Here is a 19,756-nt window from a genome sequence, read left to right as displayed (position 1 = left end):
TCCTGGACAAGGGGGCTCCCGAACGCCTGCTGACCGACCAGGGTAAAAATTTTTCGAGTAAATTGTTGCAAGAGGTGTGCGATCTGTTGGGTACCAAGAAGGTGCGTACCTCCCCGTACCACCCGCAGACTGACGGGATGGTGGAGAGACTCCACAAAACCTTGACTTCCATGCTGTGCCAGCAGGTGTGCGAGGCACATGTAGATTGGGACCTGCAGGTCCCGGGAGTCCTTGCCGCGTATAGAATGGCCCCCCATGCAGCTACGGGGTTTTCCCCATTCTATTTGATGTACGGTCGGGAAGCTGACCCGCCAATAGAAACGCAACTTGGCCTGTCCGCTCCACGAACTAATTCTAATTTGGCAGAACATATTAAGTTTAATATTCATAAGCTGACAGAGGCGAGGGAGGCCGCACGGCTTAATTCGCGGGCTCGCCAAATTGCTAATGAACGGTTGCGGGCACGGAAGGTGTCCATGCACGAATGGAAACCAGGTGACAGGGCCTGGCTGCATTGCCCTCAGGCACCCTTGGCTACGTCGCCTAAATTGTTGAGACCGTGGAGGGGACCCGTGGAGGTCGTGCGCGTTGCACGGCCCCAGTGCGTTCAGATAAAGTGGGGAAAGCGCCGGTGGTACGTTCACCCCTCCCGACTGAAACCGTTCTCGCCTCCATATGGCCTCCCCTTGTGTCGTGATGGCCGGGCGTGTGACGTGACCGGCGACCCAGAGGGGGAAATGTCTCTGCCTGATCCACACGTATTGTCGCCTGATCTGCTCCCAGGTGTCTCGGAACTGACAGCTGCCGATCACCGGCGGCCGGATCTCCGCGGCGGGGCCGGCCCTTTCAGGCCCGTTCCGCGCCGTCTGGAGCGGCCGGAACCGCCGGACGGTCGTCAGTGTCCCGCCCCATACGATGGACCAGCCAGACGGACTCGCGCCAGGTCGTGCTACTTTGCATGACCTGCCTCGTGAGGAGTCGGGGCAGTTGGAGCGCCTCGTCACTGCGTGTAGTCGCAGGGACGTGGGGCGCGTTCGTTTCGAATTTGCTCGTATCGTGTTATTGTTGACTTTTCGCGTTCATTGTCAATCTGTACATAGTTATTCTTGTTGTTCTTGTTGTTGTGTTATGTTACGGGGCACACTCGGGGGGTTATGGGGTTTTTTTTTGTTGGTTGTCGTTTTATCGTCGTGGTTGGTTGTTGTTAGCAGCCGGGCCGGCTGCGAGCTATGTGGGAGGGGGTGATGTAGTGGTGATACGCGCTGGGTGTATATGTCGTGTGCCAGCGCGTATGTACGGGTGTGTGTGTGGTGACGCGCGCTGACGGGGAGGAGCAGGCGTCAGTGCGCGGGTGGGGGTAGTGCTGCTGATTGGCTGTGTGCCGGTGACGCGCCCAGAGGGAGTGATCGGGTAGCAGCGCGGTGTGATTGGTCGGAGAGTGGAAACACGCGCTGAGCGGAACCGGATCGTGGGGATAGCGCGTGGGGATTGGGTAACGGAGGAGCGGTGCCGACGTTGAGGTCCGCATCCGCTCCGTCTCCCGGGGAGAAGGGGTATATAAGGTGATGCACAGAGGAGCAAGGGGCAGAAGTGGAACCATCTAAGAATGAAGACGAAGGTGTAGAGATAGAGCCCGGAGAGGAGAGAAATGGAGAGTAGAAGAGAGTAAGGTATAGTGTGTAGCCAGCGAGATAGAAAGGTCTACACGAGCTGAGTAAGGTATAGTGTGTAGCCAGCGAGATAGAAAGGTCTACACGAGCTGAGTAATGTATAGTGTGTAGCCAGCGAGATAGAACGGTCTGCACGAGCCGAGTATGCATACGGTGTAGCCAGCGAGAGAGAACGGTCTGCACGAGCCGAGTATGCATACGGTGTAGCCAGCGAGAGAGAGGCAAAGTCTACACGAGGCGAGAGACGAGTGTAGCCGAGGCGCGGAGTCTACACGAGGCACAGAGAGCCGGCAGCACAGAATCCTGAGTCAAGAGAAGTGCGGTGTGAAGAAGAGAGGCCACGCGTTGTATTGTTACAAGTCAAGATTTAATAAAAGAAGTGTGTTCCCGTCAAGGAGTTTCCTGCCGTCATTTTCCAATACTTCACTTGCAGCGGTTGGCATCGTACCCCCCTCCTCCTGAAGCTGATGGGAAATGGGTGAGCTTTAGAGCTGTGGCTCATGCAGCTGCAATGGCTGCTCTGGGTACAGGGTCCACACCTCCCCAGAGACTCTGGCTGAAGGAGGAGGTGTTCCAGCTGGCTGAGAAAAGTGACAGACCCGCTGTAAGGATGGGTGGTGGTCACAGGTTGTTGAGAAGATGGAGTCTGCCTCAGTAGCCTGCGATCACAAGTCACTCTTTAACTCTATCAAAAAATAATTTGCAGCGTCACACCTATCACCATCATGAGGGGGAAAAAGGTTATCCGATCTCCAACTCCCAGGAACAGGTTTGCAGATTTGCCAAGCATTTGTGAGGTCTTGGGGGAGGGGAAATCCCTCAGCCTGGAAAACATCATTGGGAAAAGAGGGGATGACCCTGCTGAGGCTGTGGTGCCTCAAATAATGTAAGAAGTAGTCACCAATGTGAGTGGCTGGCTGAAGTGCCACCTGTTGAGGAAGTATGGATGGAGTTTTAGAGTCTGAGACCAGAAAAGCACCGGGCAGAGATGATTTCCCAAGCGAAATGCCGAGGGAGGGTGGCGTTTGTGCACAGACTGCCCTATATGACATCATAACAACAGTCTGGACCACTGCAAAGTTTCTGCAGGATTGGAAGGATGCCCTGGTGGTCCCCCTCTTTAAGAAGGGGGACTGCACAGACTGTAACAACTACAGGGGCATCTCCCTCCTCAGTGTGCCAGGAAAGGTCCTGGCAAGGATTATTCAACATCGCCTTGCCAGGCAGGCTGAGGAGAGGCTTGCGGAGCCCCAATGTGGTTTCAAGAAAGGGTGGTTCTGCCATATTTTCTGTCCGTCTGCTACAGCAGAGGTGTAGAGAATTCCAACAAGACCTACATCTCTGCTTTATTGACCTGGTCAAGGCCTATGATATCATCAGTAGGCGTGGGCTCTCGGTTGTTCTTCGTGCTTTCGGAGTCCCTGACCCTCTGCTCACGATCATTAAGGACCTTCACGATGGTGGGCAGGCCCGGGTAAAACTACGTGGCCGGGAGTCGGAGACATTCCTGTTCACTTTGGGGCAGAGGTGTGGACTCGAGTCATGTGACTTGGACTCGAGTCAGACTCGAGTCATGAATTTGATGACTTGCGACTCGACTTGGACTTGCATAACAATGACTTTGTCCCACCTATGAGATGTGGACTCGAGTCATGTGACTTGGACTCGAGTCAGACTCGAGTCATGAATTTGATGACTTGCGACTCGACTTGGACTTGCATAACAATGACTTTATCCCACCTCTGCTTTGGGGTGCAACAGGGATGTCCTCTGGATCCCATATTATTTAACATCTTTTCGACTATGTAGCTCGTAAAGCATATATGGCTGCACTGGAGGAATCTCCATATGGTACAGATACAATGGGAGGCTGATCGATGCCCGGGTGCGGTCAAGGGATGGCTCCCTGTTGGTCAACTATGTTACGTATGCTGATAATCTGGTGATTGTTGCTCACTCAGAGGAGTTGGAGGCACTGCTGATGAACCTGGAGTGTGCCACTAAAAGGTGGGACCAGACCTCAGCCCCACCAAAACTAAGTACCTGCCTGGGTATTTTGTGCCATCAAACATTCCACTCCCCAACTCCCCATTGGTGACGGGGCAGTTGCGTAGAGAGTGGAGCATTTTCCATACCTGGGCCATGCGCTCATGACCAGCTCCGGTTTGACACCAGAGATCTCACTCCAAATCAGTTTAGCGGCATTATCTTTTCATCGTCTGCGTAACGCTGTGTGAAAGCTACCTTGTCTGTCGCTCCACAGGAAGCTTTGGGTCTTCTTGGCCACGGTCATGCCCTCCCTTCTCTATGCTTGTGAAACGTGGGCCCCCCAAATGGGACATCTTCGCCAGTGATGAACAATGGGTTTAACCAGGCTAGATTGGGTGATGAGCTCACAAATCCTTGAAAGATCTGGACAAAGTTCCATTGGTGAGCTCCTCCAGCAGGTAAAGCTGCATTGGCTGGGACATGTAGCCCGCATTAAAGGGCCACCGCGGAACAGGCGAGAGAAGAGATGGAGTGATGTGGCGGAAGAGAATGTGAAGCTGACTGGACTAGCCGATGACTGGTACCAGCGGTGTCAAGATCGGCCTCTGTGGAGGAGGCTCGTGAAGGACGCTACTGGGAAGTTGGAGGCAGTCACCCTCCAGCAACAACAGAGGGCAGAGGAGCGACGCTCACAACAAGCGGAGCACCAGGAAGATAAAACACAGCAAGTTGGTAGAGTGGTGAGCACAGGTGGTGCATCAGTCATCTCAGTCAGTCAACCCATGGCACCTGGGTCTGTCCCATGCACCTGGGTCTGTCCCATGACCTCCTGCCAGCGATCGTTCAACACTTCACGTGGCGTTACCGTATGGTGATGAGGTGTGGTGGTGGTAAGGCGTGGTGGTGAGGTGTGGTGGTGAGGTGTGGTGGTGAGGTGTGATGGTGGTGAGGTGTGGTGGTGGTGAGGTGTGGTGGTGAGGTGTGATGGTTGTGAGGTGTGGTGGTGAGGTGTGGTGGTGGTGAGGTGTGGTGGTTGTGAGGTGTGGTGGTGGTGAGGGGTGGTGGTGGTGAGGTGTGGTGGTGGTGAGGTGTGGTGGTGGTGAGGTGTGGTGGTGAGGTGTGGTGGTGGTGAGGTGTGGTGGTGGTGAGGTGTGGTGGTTGTGAGGTGTGGTGGTGGTGAGGTGTGGTGGTGGTGAGGTGTGGTGGTGGTGGTGAGGTGTGGTGGTGGTGAGGTGTGGTGGTGAGGTGTGGTGGTGGTGAGGTGTGGTGGTGAGGTGTGATGGTGGTGAGGTGTGGTGGTGAGGTGTGGTGGTTGTGAGGTGTGGTGGTGGTGAGGTGTGGTGGTGGTGAGGTGTGGTGGTGGTGAGGTGTGGTGGTGAGGTGTGATGGTGGTAAGGTGTGGTGGTGAGGTGTGGTGGTGGTGACGTATGGCGGTGGTGAGGTTCGGTGGTAGTGAGGTGTGGTGGTGGTGAGGTGTGGTGGTGAGGTGTGATGGTGGTGAGGTGTGGTGGTGAGGTGTGGTGGTGGTGAGGTGTGGTGGTGGTGAGGTGTGGTGGTGGTGAGGTGTGGTGGTGAGGAATGGTGGTGGTGAGGTGGGGTGGTGGTGAGGTGTGATGGTGGTGAGGTGTGGTGGTGAGGTGTGGTGGTTGTGAGGTGTGGTGGTGAGGTGTGGTGGTGGTGAGGTGTGGTGGTGGTGAGGTGTGGTGGTGAGGTGTGATGGTGGTAAGGTGTGGTGGTGAGATGTGTTGGTGGTGAGGTGTGGTGGTGGTGAGGTGTGGTGGTGAGGTATGGTGGTGGTGAGGTGTGGTGGTGGTGAGGTGTGGTGGTGAGGTGTGGTGGTGGTTAGGGGTGGTGTTGGTGAGGTGTGGTGGTGGTGAGGTGTTGTGGTGGTGAGGTGTGGTGGTAGTGAGGAGCGGTGGTGGTGAGGTGTGGTGGTGGTGAAGGGTGGTGTTGGTGAGGTGTGGTGGTGAGGTGTGGTGGTGGTGAGGTGCGGTGGTGGTGAGGGGTGGTGTTGGTTAGGTGTGGTGGTGGTGAGGTTTGGTGGTGAGGCTTGCTCCTCACCGGGTGAGCTGCACCATCCTCACCCGTGTCACCTGCAGCCCCCGCCGGCTCAGCTCCTCAACCACCTCGCCCAGCCACCTCACCGCGTGCGGTTTCACCAGCAGCAGCGCCCTACAGCCACACACAGCCACCCACAACCACACAACCACACACAGCTACACACAACCACACACAACCACACAGAACCACACACAGCCACACACAGCCACACACAACCACACAGCCACACACAACCACACACAACCACACAGCCACACACAACCACACAGCCACACACAACCACACACACACACAGGCACACACAACCACACAGACACACACAGCTACACACAACCACACACAACTACACACAACCACACACAACCATACAGCCACACACAACCACACACAACCACACAGCCACACACAGCTACACACAGCCACACACAGCCACACACAGCCACACACAACTAAACACAACCACACACAGCCACACACAACCACACACAACTACACAGCCACACACAACCACACACAGCCACACACAACCACACACAACCACACAGCCACACACAACTACACACAACCACAAGCAACTACACACAGCTTACACACAGCTACAGTGAGGGAAAAAAGTATTTGATCCCCTGCTGATTTTGTACGTTTGCCCACTGACAAAGAAATGATCAGTCTATAATTCTAATGGCAGGTTTATTTGAAGTGAGAGACAGAATAACAACAAAAAATCCAGAAAAACGCATGTCAAAAATGTTATACATTGATTTGCATTTTAATGAGGGAAATAAGCATTTGACCCCCTCTCAATCAGAAAGATTTCTGGCTCCCAGGTGTCTTTTATACAGGTAACGAGCTGAGATTAGGAGCACACTCTTAAAGGGAGTGCTCCTAATCTCAGCTTTGTTACCTGTATAAAAGACACCTGTTCACAGAAGCAATCAATCAGATTCCAAACTCTCCACCATGGCCAAGACCAAAGAGCTCTCCAAGGATGTCAGGGACAATATTGTAGACCTACACAAGGCTGGAATGGGCTACAAGACCATCGCCAAGCAGCTTGGTGAGAAGGTGACAACAGTTGGTGCGATTATTCGCAAATGGAAGAAACACAAAAGAACTGTCAATCTCCCTCGGCCTGGGGCTCCATGCAAGATCTCACCTCGTGGAGTTGCAATGATCATGAGAACGGCGAGGAATCAGCCCAGAACTACACGGGAGGATCTTGTCAATCAATGATCTCAAGGCAGCTGGGACCATAGTCACCAAGAAAACAGTTGGTAACACACTACGCCGTGAAGGACTGAAATCCTGCAGCGCCCGCAAGGTCCCCCTGCCCAAGAAAGCACATATACATGCCCGTCTGAAGTTTGCCAATGAACATCTGAATGATTCAGAGGACAACTGGGTGAAAGTGTTGTGGTCAAATGAGACCAAAATGGAGCTCTTTGGCATCAACTCAACTCGCCGTGTTTGGAGGAGGAGGAATGCTGCCTATGATCCCAAGAACACAATCCCCACCGTCAAACATGGAGGTAGAAATTGTAGATTTGAAGCTTTCGTGACTGCAAGGATTCATATTCTTAGTTTTTTTCGGTAAAGTCACGTAGGTAAAAATTTAAAATTAATAAAAGTAAAATAAAAATAAAATAAAAATCACGACGTTTCGGAGGCAACACAAGCTACCGTCTTCAGGTGGAACCGTCACAGCACGATTGCTGTTTCAAGTAAGAGAAATTCTAAGAAAACAGTCCTTGTATATATACTGGTTGAGGGTGGGAGGAGCCAAGGCAGGCACCTGGATATTATTATTGTGAGGTTCGGTGCGGCTGAAGCACGCTGCTAGGAATGAGCCTTTGTTGTGTAGACTGGTTGAAATGGGAAGTTCCAAGAGTTGTTAAGGTGTGGCTGATGTAAAGGTGCGGTTGCTGTAAATGGGACTGAGCCTGTTATGCAGAGGTGGTGCGGCTGAAACCGCTGCTAGGAATGAGCCTTTGTTGTGTAGACTGGTTGAACTGGGAGGTTCCAAGAGTTGTTAAGGTGCGGCTGATGTAAAGGTGTGGCTGCTGTGAATAGGACTGAGCCTTTGTTATGTAGATGAAACAGCACTTTGCTACGTTGCTGGGATTAATTCTAGATTTGCCAAATATGTGTGGTAAAACTTAAAGCAGAAAAACCAGTGTGTGAAAAAAGAAGAAGAAACTATATGGTAACTGAAGAATAGTGCCCGTCCAAATGTGTAGTTAAATCTTTTTTGCATGGTTAATAACATCTTTCCAATGATTACTAAGTTTGTACCCATCATCACGGTTGAAATTATGTCTGTGTTTGTATATTTGGATGGCTTCGTGTACAGACCTTTGATGGTAGCCAGGAGGTTTGCAGAGCACCTTGGTCTCGGAAAAGACAATTTCATGAGAGCCCACAGCGTTGTAGCAATGATCGGCAACGGCAGAAGAATCAGTTTTGCCGTGTTTGAGATCTGACTTGTGCTCGCGGACACGATCAGAGATATGACGTTTCATTTCTCCAATGTAGCAATCACCACAGCTGCAACTCAGTTTGTAGACTCCAGGGTATTGTAAGTCAGGAATGACATCTTTCACAGATGGAATTAGATCACGGATTTTATGTACTGTACTGAATTGGACTTGGATCTTATGTTTGTTTAGAATTTAGGAGATCTTTTTGGTCACGCCTGGCAACGTGATAGTTTTCATCGGAGTTTCATGCGGCTGTTTCTGTATGGTGGGAGAAACAGCTTGGCGGATGGTGCGGCCAGAGTATCCATTCATCCTGAGGGCCCGATGTACATGTCTCAATTCACTGGCCAGGTGGTGTTGGTCAGAAATTCCATGAGCTCTGTGGTATAGCGTTTTGATGAGATAATTATTTTGAGATGGGTGGTGGTGGGAATCAGGTTTCAAGTAGGAATCTGTGTGGGTGGCTTTCCTGTAGACAGAATGTCCCAAGGATCCGTCAGGCCTCCTCTCAAACAGAATATCTAAGAATGGTAGTTTGCCGTCTTTCTTCACTTCCATGGTGAATCTGATGGATGGGTGTCTGGAATTGATGTGGTCCAAGAAGTGGTTCAATGCTGGGAGGCCATGTGGCCAAATGACGAAAGTGTCATCCACATACCTCTTCCACAGGGAAGGACGCAGGGTGGATGTCTGGATGGCGTCTGATTCAAACTTTTCCATGAACAGGTTGGCTATCACTGGTGACAAGGGGGAGCCCATAGGGGTACCCTCATTCTGTTTGTAGAAGGTGCCATTCCAGGTAAAATAAGTGTTGGTGAGGCAATGCCTAACCAGCGCAGGTACATCCAAATTCAATCCATATTGGACCAAGTCCTCAATTATTGTTAGGATGTCAGGTACTGGGACTTTGGTAAACAGAGATACTACAGATAAGAAGTCACAGCTTTTCGTGAGTGGTAGTGAGTGAGTGGTAGTGAGTGTTAGTGAGTGTTAGTAAGTGAGTGGTAGTGAGTGAGTGGTAGTGAGTGGTAGTGAGTGAGTGGTAGTGAGTGAGTGGTAGTGAGTGGAAGTGAGTGGTAGTGAGTGAGTGGTAGTGAGTGGTAGTGAGTGAGTGGTAGTGAGTGAGTGAGTGGTAGTGAGTGTTAGTGAGTGGTAGTGAGTGAGTGGTAGTGAGTGAGTGGTAGTGAGGGTTAGTTAGTGGTAGTGAGTGAGTGTTAGTGAGTGGTAGTGAGTGTTAGTGAGTACCGCTGGCGTGTGAGTGACAGGCGGCTCTGCGTGCGTGCGTCCCCGTAGGCGGTGAGGCTGAGTTCGCGCCCCAGCACCACCACGCGCGCCCCCAGCGCCATCAGGCCGGGCGCCAGCGCCTGGCAGGGGCAGCGGCGCAGGAACAGCCTCTGTGTGCGCAGCTCCAGCTGAGGGCGCACGCAGAGAGAGAGAAACCACGAACACTGTCACTAGCACTGTCACTAGCACTGTCACTCTGTCACTAGCACTGTCACTCTGTCATTAGCACTGTCACTAGCATTGTCACTAACACTGTCACTAACACTGTCAGTAGCACTGTCACTAGCACTGTCACTAATACTGTCACTCTGTCACTAGCACTGTCACTCTGTCATTAGCACTGTCACTAGCATTGTCACTAACACTGTCACTAACACTGTCACTAACACTGTCACTCTGTCACTAACACTGTCACTAACACTGTCACTCTGTCACTAACACTGTCACTGTCACTAGCACTGTCACTAGCATTGTCACTAGCATTGTCACTAACACTGTCACTAACACTGTCACTAACACTGTCACTCTGTCACTAGCACTGTCTCTAGCACTGTCACTAGCACAGTCACTAGCACAGTCACTAGCACTGTCACTAGCACTGTCACTCTGTCACTAGCACTGTCACTAGCACTGTCACTAACACTGTCACTAGCACTGTCACTAGCACTGTCACTAGCACTGTCTCTAGCACTGTCACTAACTCAGTCACTCTGTCACTAGTGTAGGGGTGTTACGGAGGGGCTGTATACATAGGATCACACGGGAAACAAACACAGTGGGCGGGGCTTCGTGAGTGCACGGGGAGGTGCTCTCAACGACGTCCGCACAGGGCAGCCTGGGGGGGCTGGCCCCACCCCTCAGCGAGGGGTTTTGGTATAAAAGGGGATGAGCCGGAGAGCTCGGGGGAGAATATTAAAGCTAAACCAGTGAAGACCGAAGATCGTCTAGCTAGAGCCCTGGACTCCCCTGGGTCGCCGCCCTTGTCAGGGCCGCGCAGGACCGAGCCAGCGGCGTGGTCCCGAGAACCAGAGCTAGTGCTCTGGGACTCCGGGTACCGTAGCCCGACTTACCAGTGTCGGGCCAGACAGCCTCCCCTAGCCCGTTAGTGGAGGACTAGGAGGTAGGTCAGAGATAGCTAGCAGTGTATTCCCAGCTAGCGGGTGAGGGGGCCGATACCCCCTCCAGTGTTGTATGTCCGCGGTTGTGACAACTGTTGCGGAATAAATACGTGTGCCTCAACCCCGGCGTCCAAGAGTCTTCAACGATATTACATCTGGTGACAGAAGTGAACGACCACGAACATGGACACGCGCCGGACAGCTCGAGCCGGGGTACCGGAGGCGGAGGACACCGCTGAAATTGTGGAGCCCGAGACGGCTGAAGAAGGCATCGAGCAGCCGGGCCCGGACGCATCCTTACCGCAGCATCGGGATGAAGGGGAGCCGTCAACAGACGGACTGAGGCTGGCTCACGCCAGACTGGCGGAGCTGCTGTACGCTGCTGCCGCCACGCTCGAACACATCACACGGCTGGGGGCTGGTGGACCGCCACGGGGCGAGGACAGCCGACGACCGGTGCGCCTTCCCGCCATTTCAACGGAGCACAACTTTGAATCTCCCGCCATCGCCACAGCAGCTGCTGAGGGCGTGGCCGGCCTGAACCTCGGGTCCGACATCGGCCTCACAGGTGCTGCCGCGTCATCACCAGCGGACAGAGCGTCACCACTGGTGCGACCGGCGATGCCATCCGTCGTTCGCGCCGAAGCCTAGCCGAGTAACGGGGACAGCGGAGTGCGAGCTTCCACGGCGGCCGCTGCGCTGCACCAACGCCTACCTCCACTCAAAGAGTTTGTGGGCGAGGAGGGCGACTGGGGCGGCTTCCAGCGGCGCTTCCTCGCGCACCAGGAAATGGCGCAGTGGTCGGATGCCGAGGCCCTCTGCGCGCTGCCGGCGCTCCTCGACAGCGACGCCCTCGCCGCTCTTACATCGGCGCCGAAGGACAAACGCTCCACGCTACAGATGGCGCTGCAGTTGCTGGCTGGGGTCTACGGACCATCGTCGGAATGCAGGCAGCTCTTTTATGATCGCCAGCGGGGTGCAAAGGAGTCGCCCCTGGCGTACCGTGCGAGTCTCCTGGCGCTGGCGAAGACGGCCTTCCCACGAATGGACGACGAAGGCGTGGACGCGATGGTAACGGAAAAGATCCTCCTGCTGGCGGACGACCTGGACATCGCCGTCGTTGCACAGGAGGACACGGAAATGGGTTCCCTCCAGGCTGCGCGGCTCCTCCACGCCAACCTGCTGTCGCAGCGACGGAAGGCCAGGAGGGCAGCGGCCGGGCGTACGGTGGCTGCAGCCACCCTCCCGGCGGAGGAAGTTTGCGCCATCGACCATCGACTGCAGCAGAGGGTGGGAGTACGGGCGGGCCGGGATGGAGCGAGCCGCTCCGACCATCCGTCATCGCCGCCTGCGCTCCCGCGCTGTTACAACTGCGGCATCCGGGGCCATGTCGCCTCGGGGTGCCGCTCTCCTCGGCAGCGCGGGACGACGCCTCGACAGGACGCCGGCCCTCCTCCCAAGCTCCATCAACATAACCCGGCGAGTCGCGGCACCCCTCATGTTTGGCCCACGCACACACCCGTCACACACTCGCACACCGCAACGAACGGGGGGCCGACATTGCGCACCATCGCGCCAACACGCACCACTATGGGGACTCAGATCGAACCCAGGCAGTGGTCCGTGTTGGCCCATCGCGTTGTGGCTGCATCGTCGAGGTCGTCAGCCGTGGTGGGGCACATTGACGGGGTTGAGGTGTGCATCCTGGTCGATACAGGAGCATCGGCGACCATCATTTCGGAACTAATTTACAATATTCTCCCTGTCCAGAGCCGTCCTTTACTGCCGGTTAACGTCCCATTCTATGCTGCTAACGGGGGCTCACTTGGCATCATTGGACAGATTCGAGCACAAATTTGTATCGGTGATATCAAATTGTCCGGCCCGATTTTTGCTTCCTCCTCGCTGGCGGTTCCGTGCCTGCTGGGGACGGACTTCTTGGGCAAAATGCCGATTCGTATTTTAATAGACCAGGGCTGCATTGAGCTCCCGTCGGGACGACGCATGGCGTTTCTGCCGTCCCCTACTGCGGCTCGGACGGCGTTCGCGACGGTACCGGCGTTCGTCGTTAAAACGGTTCGCGTACCGCCGGGGGCACAAATGTTGGTGCCTCTCAAACTTCGTCGGCCCTTCGCTAAAGGCGTTGGGGACCAGGGAATTCTGCTGGGGCCATCTAGGGCCGGGGTTAGCGGACCTCATTTGATTCCGGCCCAGACCATCGTAAAAGGGGACGGGGACCCTTTCATCGCGGTCCTCAATGTGGGGTCGCAGAGAGTGGTGGTTCCTCAAGGGACTGTACCCATCTGCTGCGTCACCATATTGATACAGGTGACAGCGCGCCAATACGCCAAAATCCTTTTCGGTTAAGTCACGCCGAAAAGGACCATGTAAAATCGGCTGTTGATGACATGTTGGCCGCCGACATCATTTCTCCACTAGCACTGTCACTAGCACAGTCACTAGCACAGTCACTAGCACTGTCACTAGCACAGTCACTAGCACTGTCACTAGCACAGTCACTAGCACTGTCTCTAGCACAGTCACTAGCACTGTCTCTAGCACTGTCACTAGCACTGTCACTAGCACTGTCACTAGCACAGTCACTATCACAGTCACTAGCACTGTCTCTAGCACTGTCACTAGCACTGTCACTAGCACAGTCACTAGCACTGTCTCTAGCACTGTCACTAGCACTGTCACTAGCACAGTCACTAGCACTGTCTCTAGCACTGTCACTAGCACTGTCACTAGCACAGTCACTAGCACAGTCACTAGCACTGTCACTAGAACAGTCACTCTGTCACTAGCACTGTCTCTAGCACTGTCACTGTCACTAACACTGTCACTAACACTGTCACTAGCACTGTCACTCTGTCACTAGCACTGTCACTAGCACTGTCACTAACACTGTCACTAGCACTGTCTCTAGCACTGTCTCTAGCACTGTCACTAGCACTGTCACTAGCACTGTCACTAATACTGTCACTCTGTCACTAACACTGTCACTAGCACTGTCACTAATACTGTCACTAACACTGTCACTAACACTGTCACTAACACTGTCACTAGCACTGTCACTAGCACTGTCACTCTGTCACTAGCACTGTCACTAACACTGTCACTAGCACTGTCACTAGCACTATCACTAGCACTGTCACTAACACTGTCACTAGCACTGTCACTAACACTGTCACTAGCACAGTCACTAGCACTGTCACTAACACTGTCACTAACACTGTCAGTAGCACTGTCACTAGCACTGTCACTAACACTGTCACTAGCACTGTCACTAGCACTGTCACTCTGTCACTAGCACTGTCACTCTGTCACTAGCACTGTCACTAGCACTGTCACTAACACTGTCACTAGCACTGTCACTAACACTGTCACTAGCACTGTCACTAACACTGTCACTAGCACTGTCACTAGCACTGTCACTAGCACTGTCACTAACACTGTCACTAGCACTGTCACTAGCACTGTGACTCTGTCACTAGCACTGTCACTAGCACTGTCACTAACACTGTCACTAACACTGTCACTAGCACTGTGACTCTGTCACTAACACTGTCACTAACACTGTCACTAGCATTGTCACTAGCACTGTCACTAGCACTGTCACTAACACTGTCACTAACACTGTCACTAGCACTGTCACTAACACTGTCACTAACACTGTCACTAGCACTGTCACTAGCACTGTCACTAACATTGTCACTAGCACTGTCAATAGCACTGTCACTAACACTGTCACTAACACTGTCACTAGCACTGTGACTCTGTCACTAACACTGTCACTAACACTGTCACTAGCACTGTCACTAACACTGTCACTAACACTGTCACTAGCACTGTCACTAACACTGTCACTAACACTGTCACTAGCACTGTCACTAACACTGTCACTAACACTGTCACTAACACTACTGTCACTAACACTGTCACTAGCACTGTCACTAGCACTGTCACTAGCATTGTCACTAACACTGTCACTAGCACTGTCACTAGCACTGTCACTAACACTGTCACTAACACTGTCACTAGCACTGTCACTAACACTGTCACTAGCACTGTCACTAGCATTGTCACTAACACTGTCACTAACACTGTCACTAACACTGTCACTAGTATTGTCACTAACACTGTCACTAACACTGTCACTAGCACTGTCACTAACACTGTCACTAGCACTGTCACTAACACTGTTACTAACACTGTCACTAACACTGTCACTAGCACTGTCACTAGCACTGTCACTAACACTGTCACTAGTGAAGTACCGGTAAGTACGCTGGACACCCAGGTTGAGGCACACGTATCTTTATTACAAGTTGTCGGTACAGGACAGCACTAGAGGGGGTAGCGGCCCCCTCACCCGGATAACTGGGGATACACCCTAGCTAATCCTGACCTAACCCCAAGTCCTCCACTAACGGGCTAGGGGAGGCTAACTGGCCCGACACTGGTGAGTCGGGCTACGGTCTCCGGAGTCCCAGGGTACTGACCCTGGTTCACGGAACCACGCCTCTGGCTCGATCCTCCGCAGCCCTTACAAGGGCGGCGTCGAGGGGAGTCCAGGGCTTCTAACTAGCAGATCTTCCTTCTTCCTCCTTCGTTCCCAGACTCAGCCACGAGCTCTCTATGTCCTCCCCCTTTATACCCCCCGTCAGGATCACAACCCCCCAGGCTGCCTGATGCGGACGTCGCTGCGGGCACCCCCCCCGTGTACTCCCGGAGCTCCGCCCACTGTGTTTATTCCCCGTTGGATCCCATGCACCTACAGCCCTCCCGTAACAACCCTACATCACTCCCCCCATTACAGCTCGCAGCCGTCCCGGCTGCAACAATTCCAATAAAGGAACATTTACCCCTCAACCCCGTGTGTGCCTCATTTTTTTTTTCAACAAAATGCAAATTGAACAACAACAACAAGAACAACAAGAAGAACAACCACACCCCCGAAGGGAATGTCCGACGCACCCCCCCCCCCCGTATAAATACGAAATCCGTAAAAGCGCGTATATACAACTAGCCAGGAACTCCCCCAGCACACACAGCACACCCACGACACACAACGCACCCACAACACACACACCCCGCCCACACACACAACACAACACACACAATGTGGCAGGAGCGCACCACCGACGCAGCATACAGTAACCATGACACGTGAAATAAAAAAAAATTTCTTCTTTTTGTATATTATAATATTATAAGAGTCTGCGCATCTTAGCGCGCGTCCTTGCCGCAGGCCCGTCACACGGGGCAACCCCGGACGGCGGACCATCCGGTGGCGGCTGTCCCTTTCGAGATGAGGTCGCGATTGAAGTGGCGCGACCGTCGGCATCACCCGTGTGGGTTGTAGGGCATGAGCCCGTCATTCCCGGTGCACCTGTGGGTGGGACAGCCGGCAACACATCAGGCGAGAGCAGCGACGGACCCTCCGAGTCGGTCGACCCCCCACATGCTTGGCCCCGCGCGTGTGGAGTGGGCCCTCGCACCGCAACAAACGGTTTTAGCCTAGAGGGGTGTACAAACCACCGGCGCCTGCCCCATTTGATTCGAACGCACTGAGGCCTCAAAACCTCGACAACCTCGACGGGGCCCCGCCACGGGCGTACGAGTTTAGAGGAGGTCGCGAGTGGTACTTGGGGACAGTGCAGCCATGCCCTGTCCCCCGGCTTCCACTGCAGCACGTGCGCGCGAGCCAGCCTGAGGCGCTCGTTCGCCTTTTGACGCCTGTCAGAATTTAGCCTCGCAGCATCCCGCGCCTCAGTCAGTTTGTCAAGGTTAAATTTAACGTGTTCGTCCAATTTAATTTTACCCAGCGGCGCGGGGATCTGCAGCTGTGCCGGAACAGGTGGGTCGGGTTCGCGGCCATACATAAGAAAGAATGGTGAAAATCCCGTCGCAGCATGGGGAGCCAATCTGTATGCCGCTAGAACCCCTTGCAATTTGTAAGTCCCAATCAGTCTGTGAGTCCGAGACTTGCTGCGACAACATAGACGAGATGGTGCGATGCAGACGCTCGACCATCCCGTCCGTTTGCGGGTGATAAGGAGAGGTTCGAATTTTTTTCGTTCCTAGGAGATCACAGACTTGTTTTAGGAGTTTCCCGGAAAAATTTCTACCCTGGTCGGTCAGCAACCGCTCCGGAGCACCTTTGTCCATGACATAACCCTGGACGAAGGCGTCGACGATGGCTGCTGCCGACTGATTTGGCAGGGGCCAGGCCATAGGCCAGCGCGTAAAATATTCGACCCCAGTAAGCAAATATCTGTTACCCCTGGGGGTGGCGGGGAATGGCCCCAGAATGTCCAGTGCGACCAGTTCATTTACTCGGGAGACCTGGATGGACTGCAAGGGCGGGTTCGACTCCCGTGCCGGTGGTTTGCGCTGCGCACACCGAGGGCATGCTGCCAACAGATCAGTGACATCCCTTGTCATGCCCGGCCAAAAAAAATTCAGCTGGAGCAAGGCGAGAGTTTTCTGGGTCCCCAGGTGGAGGAGGCGCTCATGCGCAGCCCACACCACCTTACCCCGTAATCCCGAAGGGACCACCAGCCGGTGACGGTGGGATTTGCTGTCCCAATGCATGAGCAACCCTGCGTGCATGCCCCAAGCGTCGGCCTCACCCGTCCCCCGCCCCCTCTCCTCGGCGCGACGACGCAACGCGAGGAGGGAGGTATCCTCCATTTGGAGGCGCCCCCATTCATTAACGGGCAACCCAAGCAGGGAATCTTTCCCCTGTTCCGCGATATCATTGGTGACCAATGTTTCGTCATTGGCGGCGGCCGCCAGGACCGGAACCATCATGTCCCCTGCCGGCTTGCAACGCCCAGACCCCAGGAGGCATGCGCATTCGGAGGCGGTTGGCATCCGTGACAGAGCATCAGCGTTGGTGTGGCGAACGCCCTTACGGTAGGTGGTTTCGAAATCGAAATCCTGGAGGACCTCCAACCATCGGGACAATTGTCCCGATGGCTGTTGAACCTTCAGGGCGTACTGCAGTGCCGCATGATCTGTGCGGACGGTGAAATGCCGACCGTACAGATATGGGCGATACTGTTGGATGAAATAGACAATTGCCAACAGTTCCCTACGGGTGACACAATATCTTTGCTCCGCTGGAGACAACACCCGACTGCCGTACGCAACCACCCGTTCCACGCCGTCAACCACCTGGGAAAGCACACCTCCAATACCCGTGTTGCTCGCGTCGGTGTCGAGCAAAAACGGCCTAGAAAAATCTGGGTAAATCAGGGGAGGAGCCTTTACCAGGGCGTCCCGAAGGGAGCAGAAAGCAGCTTCCTCCTCCTGACCCCAGTGGAACCGAACCCCTTTAGATGTTAACGCGTGTAGGGGTTTGGCAATCGTTGCAAAATTAGCGACGAAGCGTCGGTAATATGATGCGAAGCCAATAAAACTCCTGACTTCTCCCACCGAGGTGGGAGTCGGCCAGGAGCTGACACACTGCGTTTTGGCGGGATCGGTAGCAATACCCGAGCGCCCTACGATGTGCCCCAAATAACGCACCGACTCGCGTAACAAATGGCATTTCTGGGGCTTAAATTTCAAATTAGCAGCCCGCATCTTTAGGAAAACCGCCCGCAACCTCTGGAGAAGTTCATCAAAAGTTTTACCAAAGACAATAACGTCATCCAAATAAATCAGGCACGATTCCCATTGCAATCCAGCCAAAACCAATTCCATCAATCGCTGGAAAGTTGCCGGCGCTGAGTGTAAGCCCATCGGCAACCGGTTGAATTGGAACAGGCCGTGCGGTGTACGGAAAGCAGTTTTAGGCTTAGAATCATCGTCCAGAGGAAGCTGCCAGAATCCCGAAAGTAAATCTAGTGTGGAGAAGAATCGCGCTCCCGCCAAGGCGTCCAGCGATTCGTCCATTCGTGGGAGCGGGTATGCGTCGGCAACCGAAATTTTATTAAGGCGCCGAAAATCCACGCAAAACCGCAACGAGCCGTCCTGCTTTTTAACCAGGATGATCGGCGCTCCCCAAGGGCTGGTGGAGGGAGAAATGATGTCGGCGGCTAACATGTCATCAACAGCCGATTTGACATGGTCCTTTTCGGCGGGACTTAACCGAAACGGATTTTGGCGAATTGGCGCGCTGTCACCCGTGTCAATATGGTGACGCAGCAGGTGAGTGCAACCCAAATCATATTTATCCCGACTGAAAACGTCGGAAAATTCCCTCAGTAGCGTTCTAAGCTGTTGGCGCTCTGAATTTGTCAGGTCCGTCGATCCCACACAAAGCGCGTCGAGCCACCCTTCATCGCTGTCCGAATGTGGGAGCATTCGGAAAGCAGTGCCAACATGGTTCGCGACAGGTTCCTCGCAGGGCACCGGCGTCGCGTGAGCGAGCACCGTCCCTTGAGGAACCACCACTGTCTGCGACCCCACATTGAGGACCGCGATGAAAGGGTCCTCGTCCCCTCTTACGACGGTCTGGGCCGGAATCAAATGAGGTGCATTAACCCCGGCCCTAGACGGTCCCAGCAAAACACCCTGATCCCCTACGCCCTTAGCGAAGGGCTTACGAAGTTTCAGAGGCACTAGCATTTGAGCTCCCGGCGGCACACTAACTGTTCTGACGACGAACGCCGGTACCGTCGCGAACGCCGTCTGAGCCGCCGCAGGGGAAGGCAGGAAGGCCATGCGTCGCCCTGACGGAAGCTCAATGCATCCTTGGTCGATCAAAATACGAATTGGCATTTTGCCTATGAAATCCGTCCCCAGCAGGCACGGAACCGCCAGCGAGGAGGAAACGAAAATCGGCCCCGACAATTTGATGTCCCCGATACAAATTTGCGCGCGAATCTGTCCCATGATGCCCAGAGAGCCCCCGTTAGCGGCATAGAATGGGACGTTAACCGGCAGTAAGGGCCGGCTTTGTACAGGCAGAATATTGTAAATTAACTCCGAAATGATTGTCGCCGATGCCCCCGTATCGACCAGGATGCGTACCTCTACCCCGTCAATGTGTCCGACCACGGCCGACGACCCTGACGACGCGGCTACCACGCGATGGGCCAACACGGACCACTGTTTGGGCTCGATTCGAGTCCCCGCAGTGATCCGCGTTGGGCCGTCGCAACGCAACATCGGCCCCCCGTTCGTTGTGGTGCGAGAGTGT

At 54.1% G+C, this 19,756-nt stretch overlaps 1 protein-coding gene across 3 annotated transcripts in view; it reads right to left on the bottom strand.

The window, feature by feature from the left end:
- The window catches only part of LOC144952202 (nucleoside diphosphate kinase homolog 7-like), a 117,018-nt gene that overhangs the window by 15,604 nt on the left and 81,658 nt on the right, over positions 1 to 19,756 (bottom strand). For all 3 annotated transcript variants that reach the window (XM_078882607.1, XM_078882609.1, XM_078882608.1), the window contains exons 3-4: positions 9,443 to 9,609; positions 5,721 to 5,831 (exon numbers count right to left, since the gene is read on the bottom strand). In XM_078882607.1, coding sequence (XP_078738733.1) covers positions 5,721 to 5,831; positions 9,443 to 9,609 — 278 coding nt within the window. The remainder of the gene's footprint in view (positions 1 to 5,720; positions 5,832 to 9,442; positions 9,610 to 19,756) is intronic.

Source organism: Lampetra fluviatilis, chromosome 66 (assembly GCF_964198595.1).
Source record: "Lampetra fluviatilis chromosome 66, kcLamFluv1.1, whole genome shotgun sequence".
NCBI lineage: Eukaryota > Metazoa > Chordata > Hyperoartia > Petromyzontiformes > Petromyzontidae > Lampetra > Lampetra fluviatilis.
The sequence above is the reverse complement of the archived record's forward strand: the minus strand, read 5'-3'. Positions and strand labels throughout refer to the sequence as shown.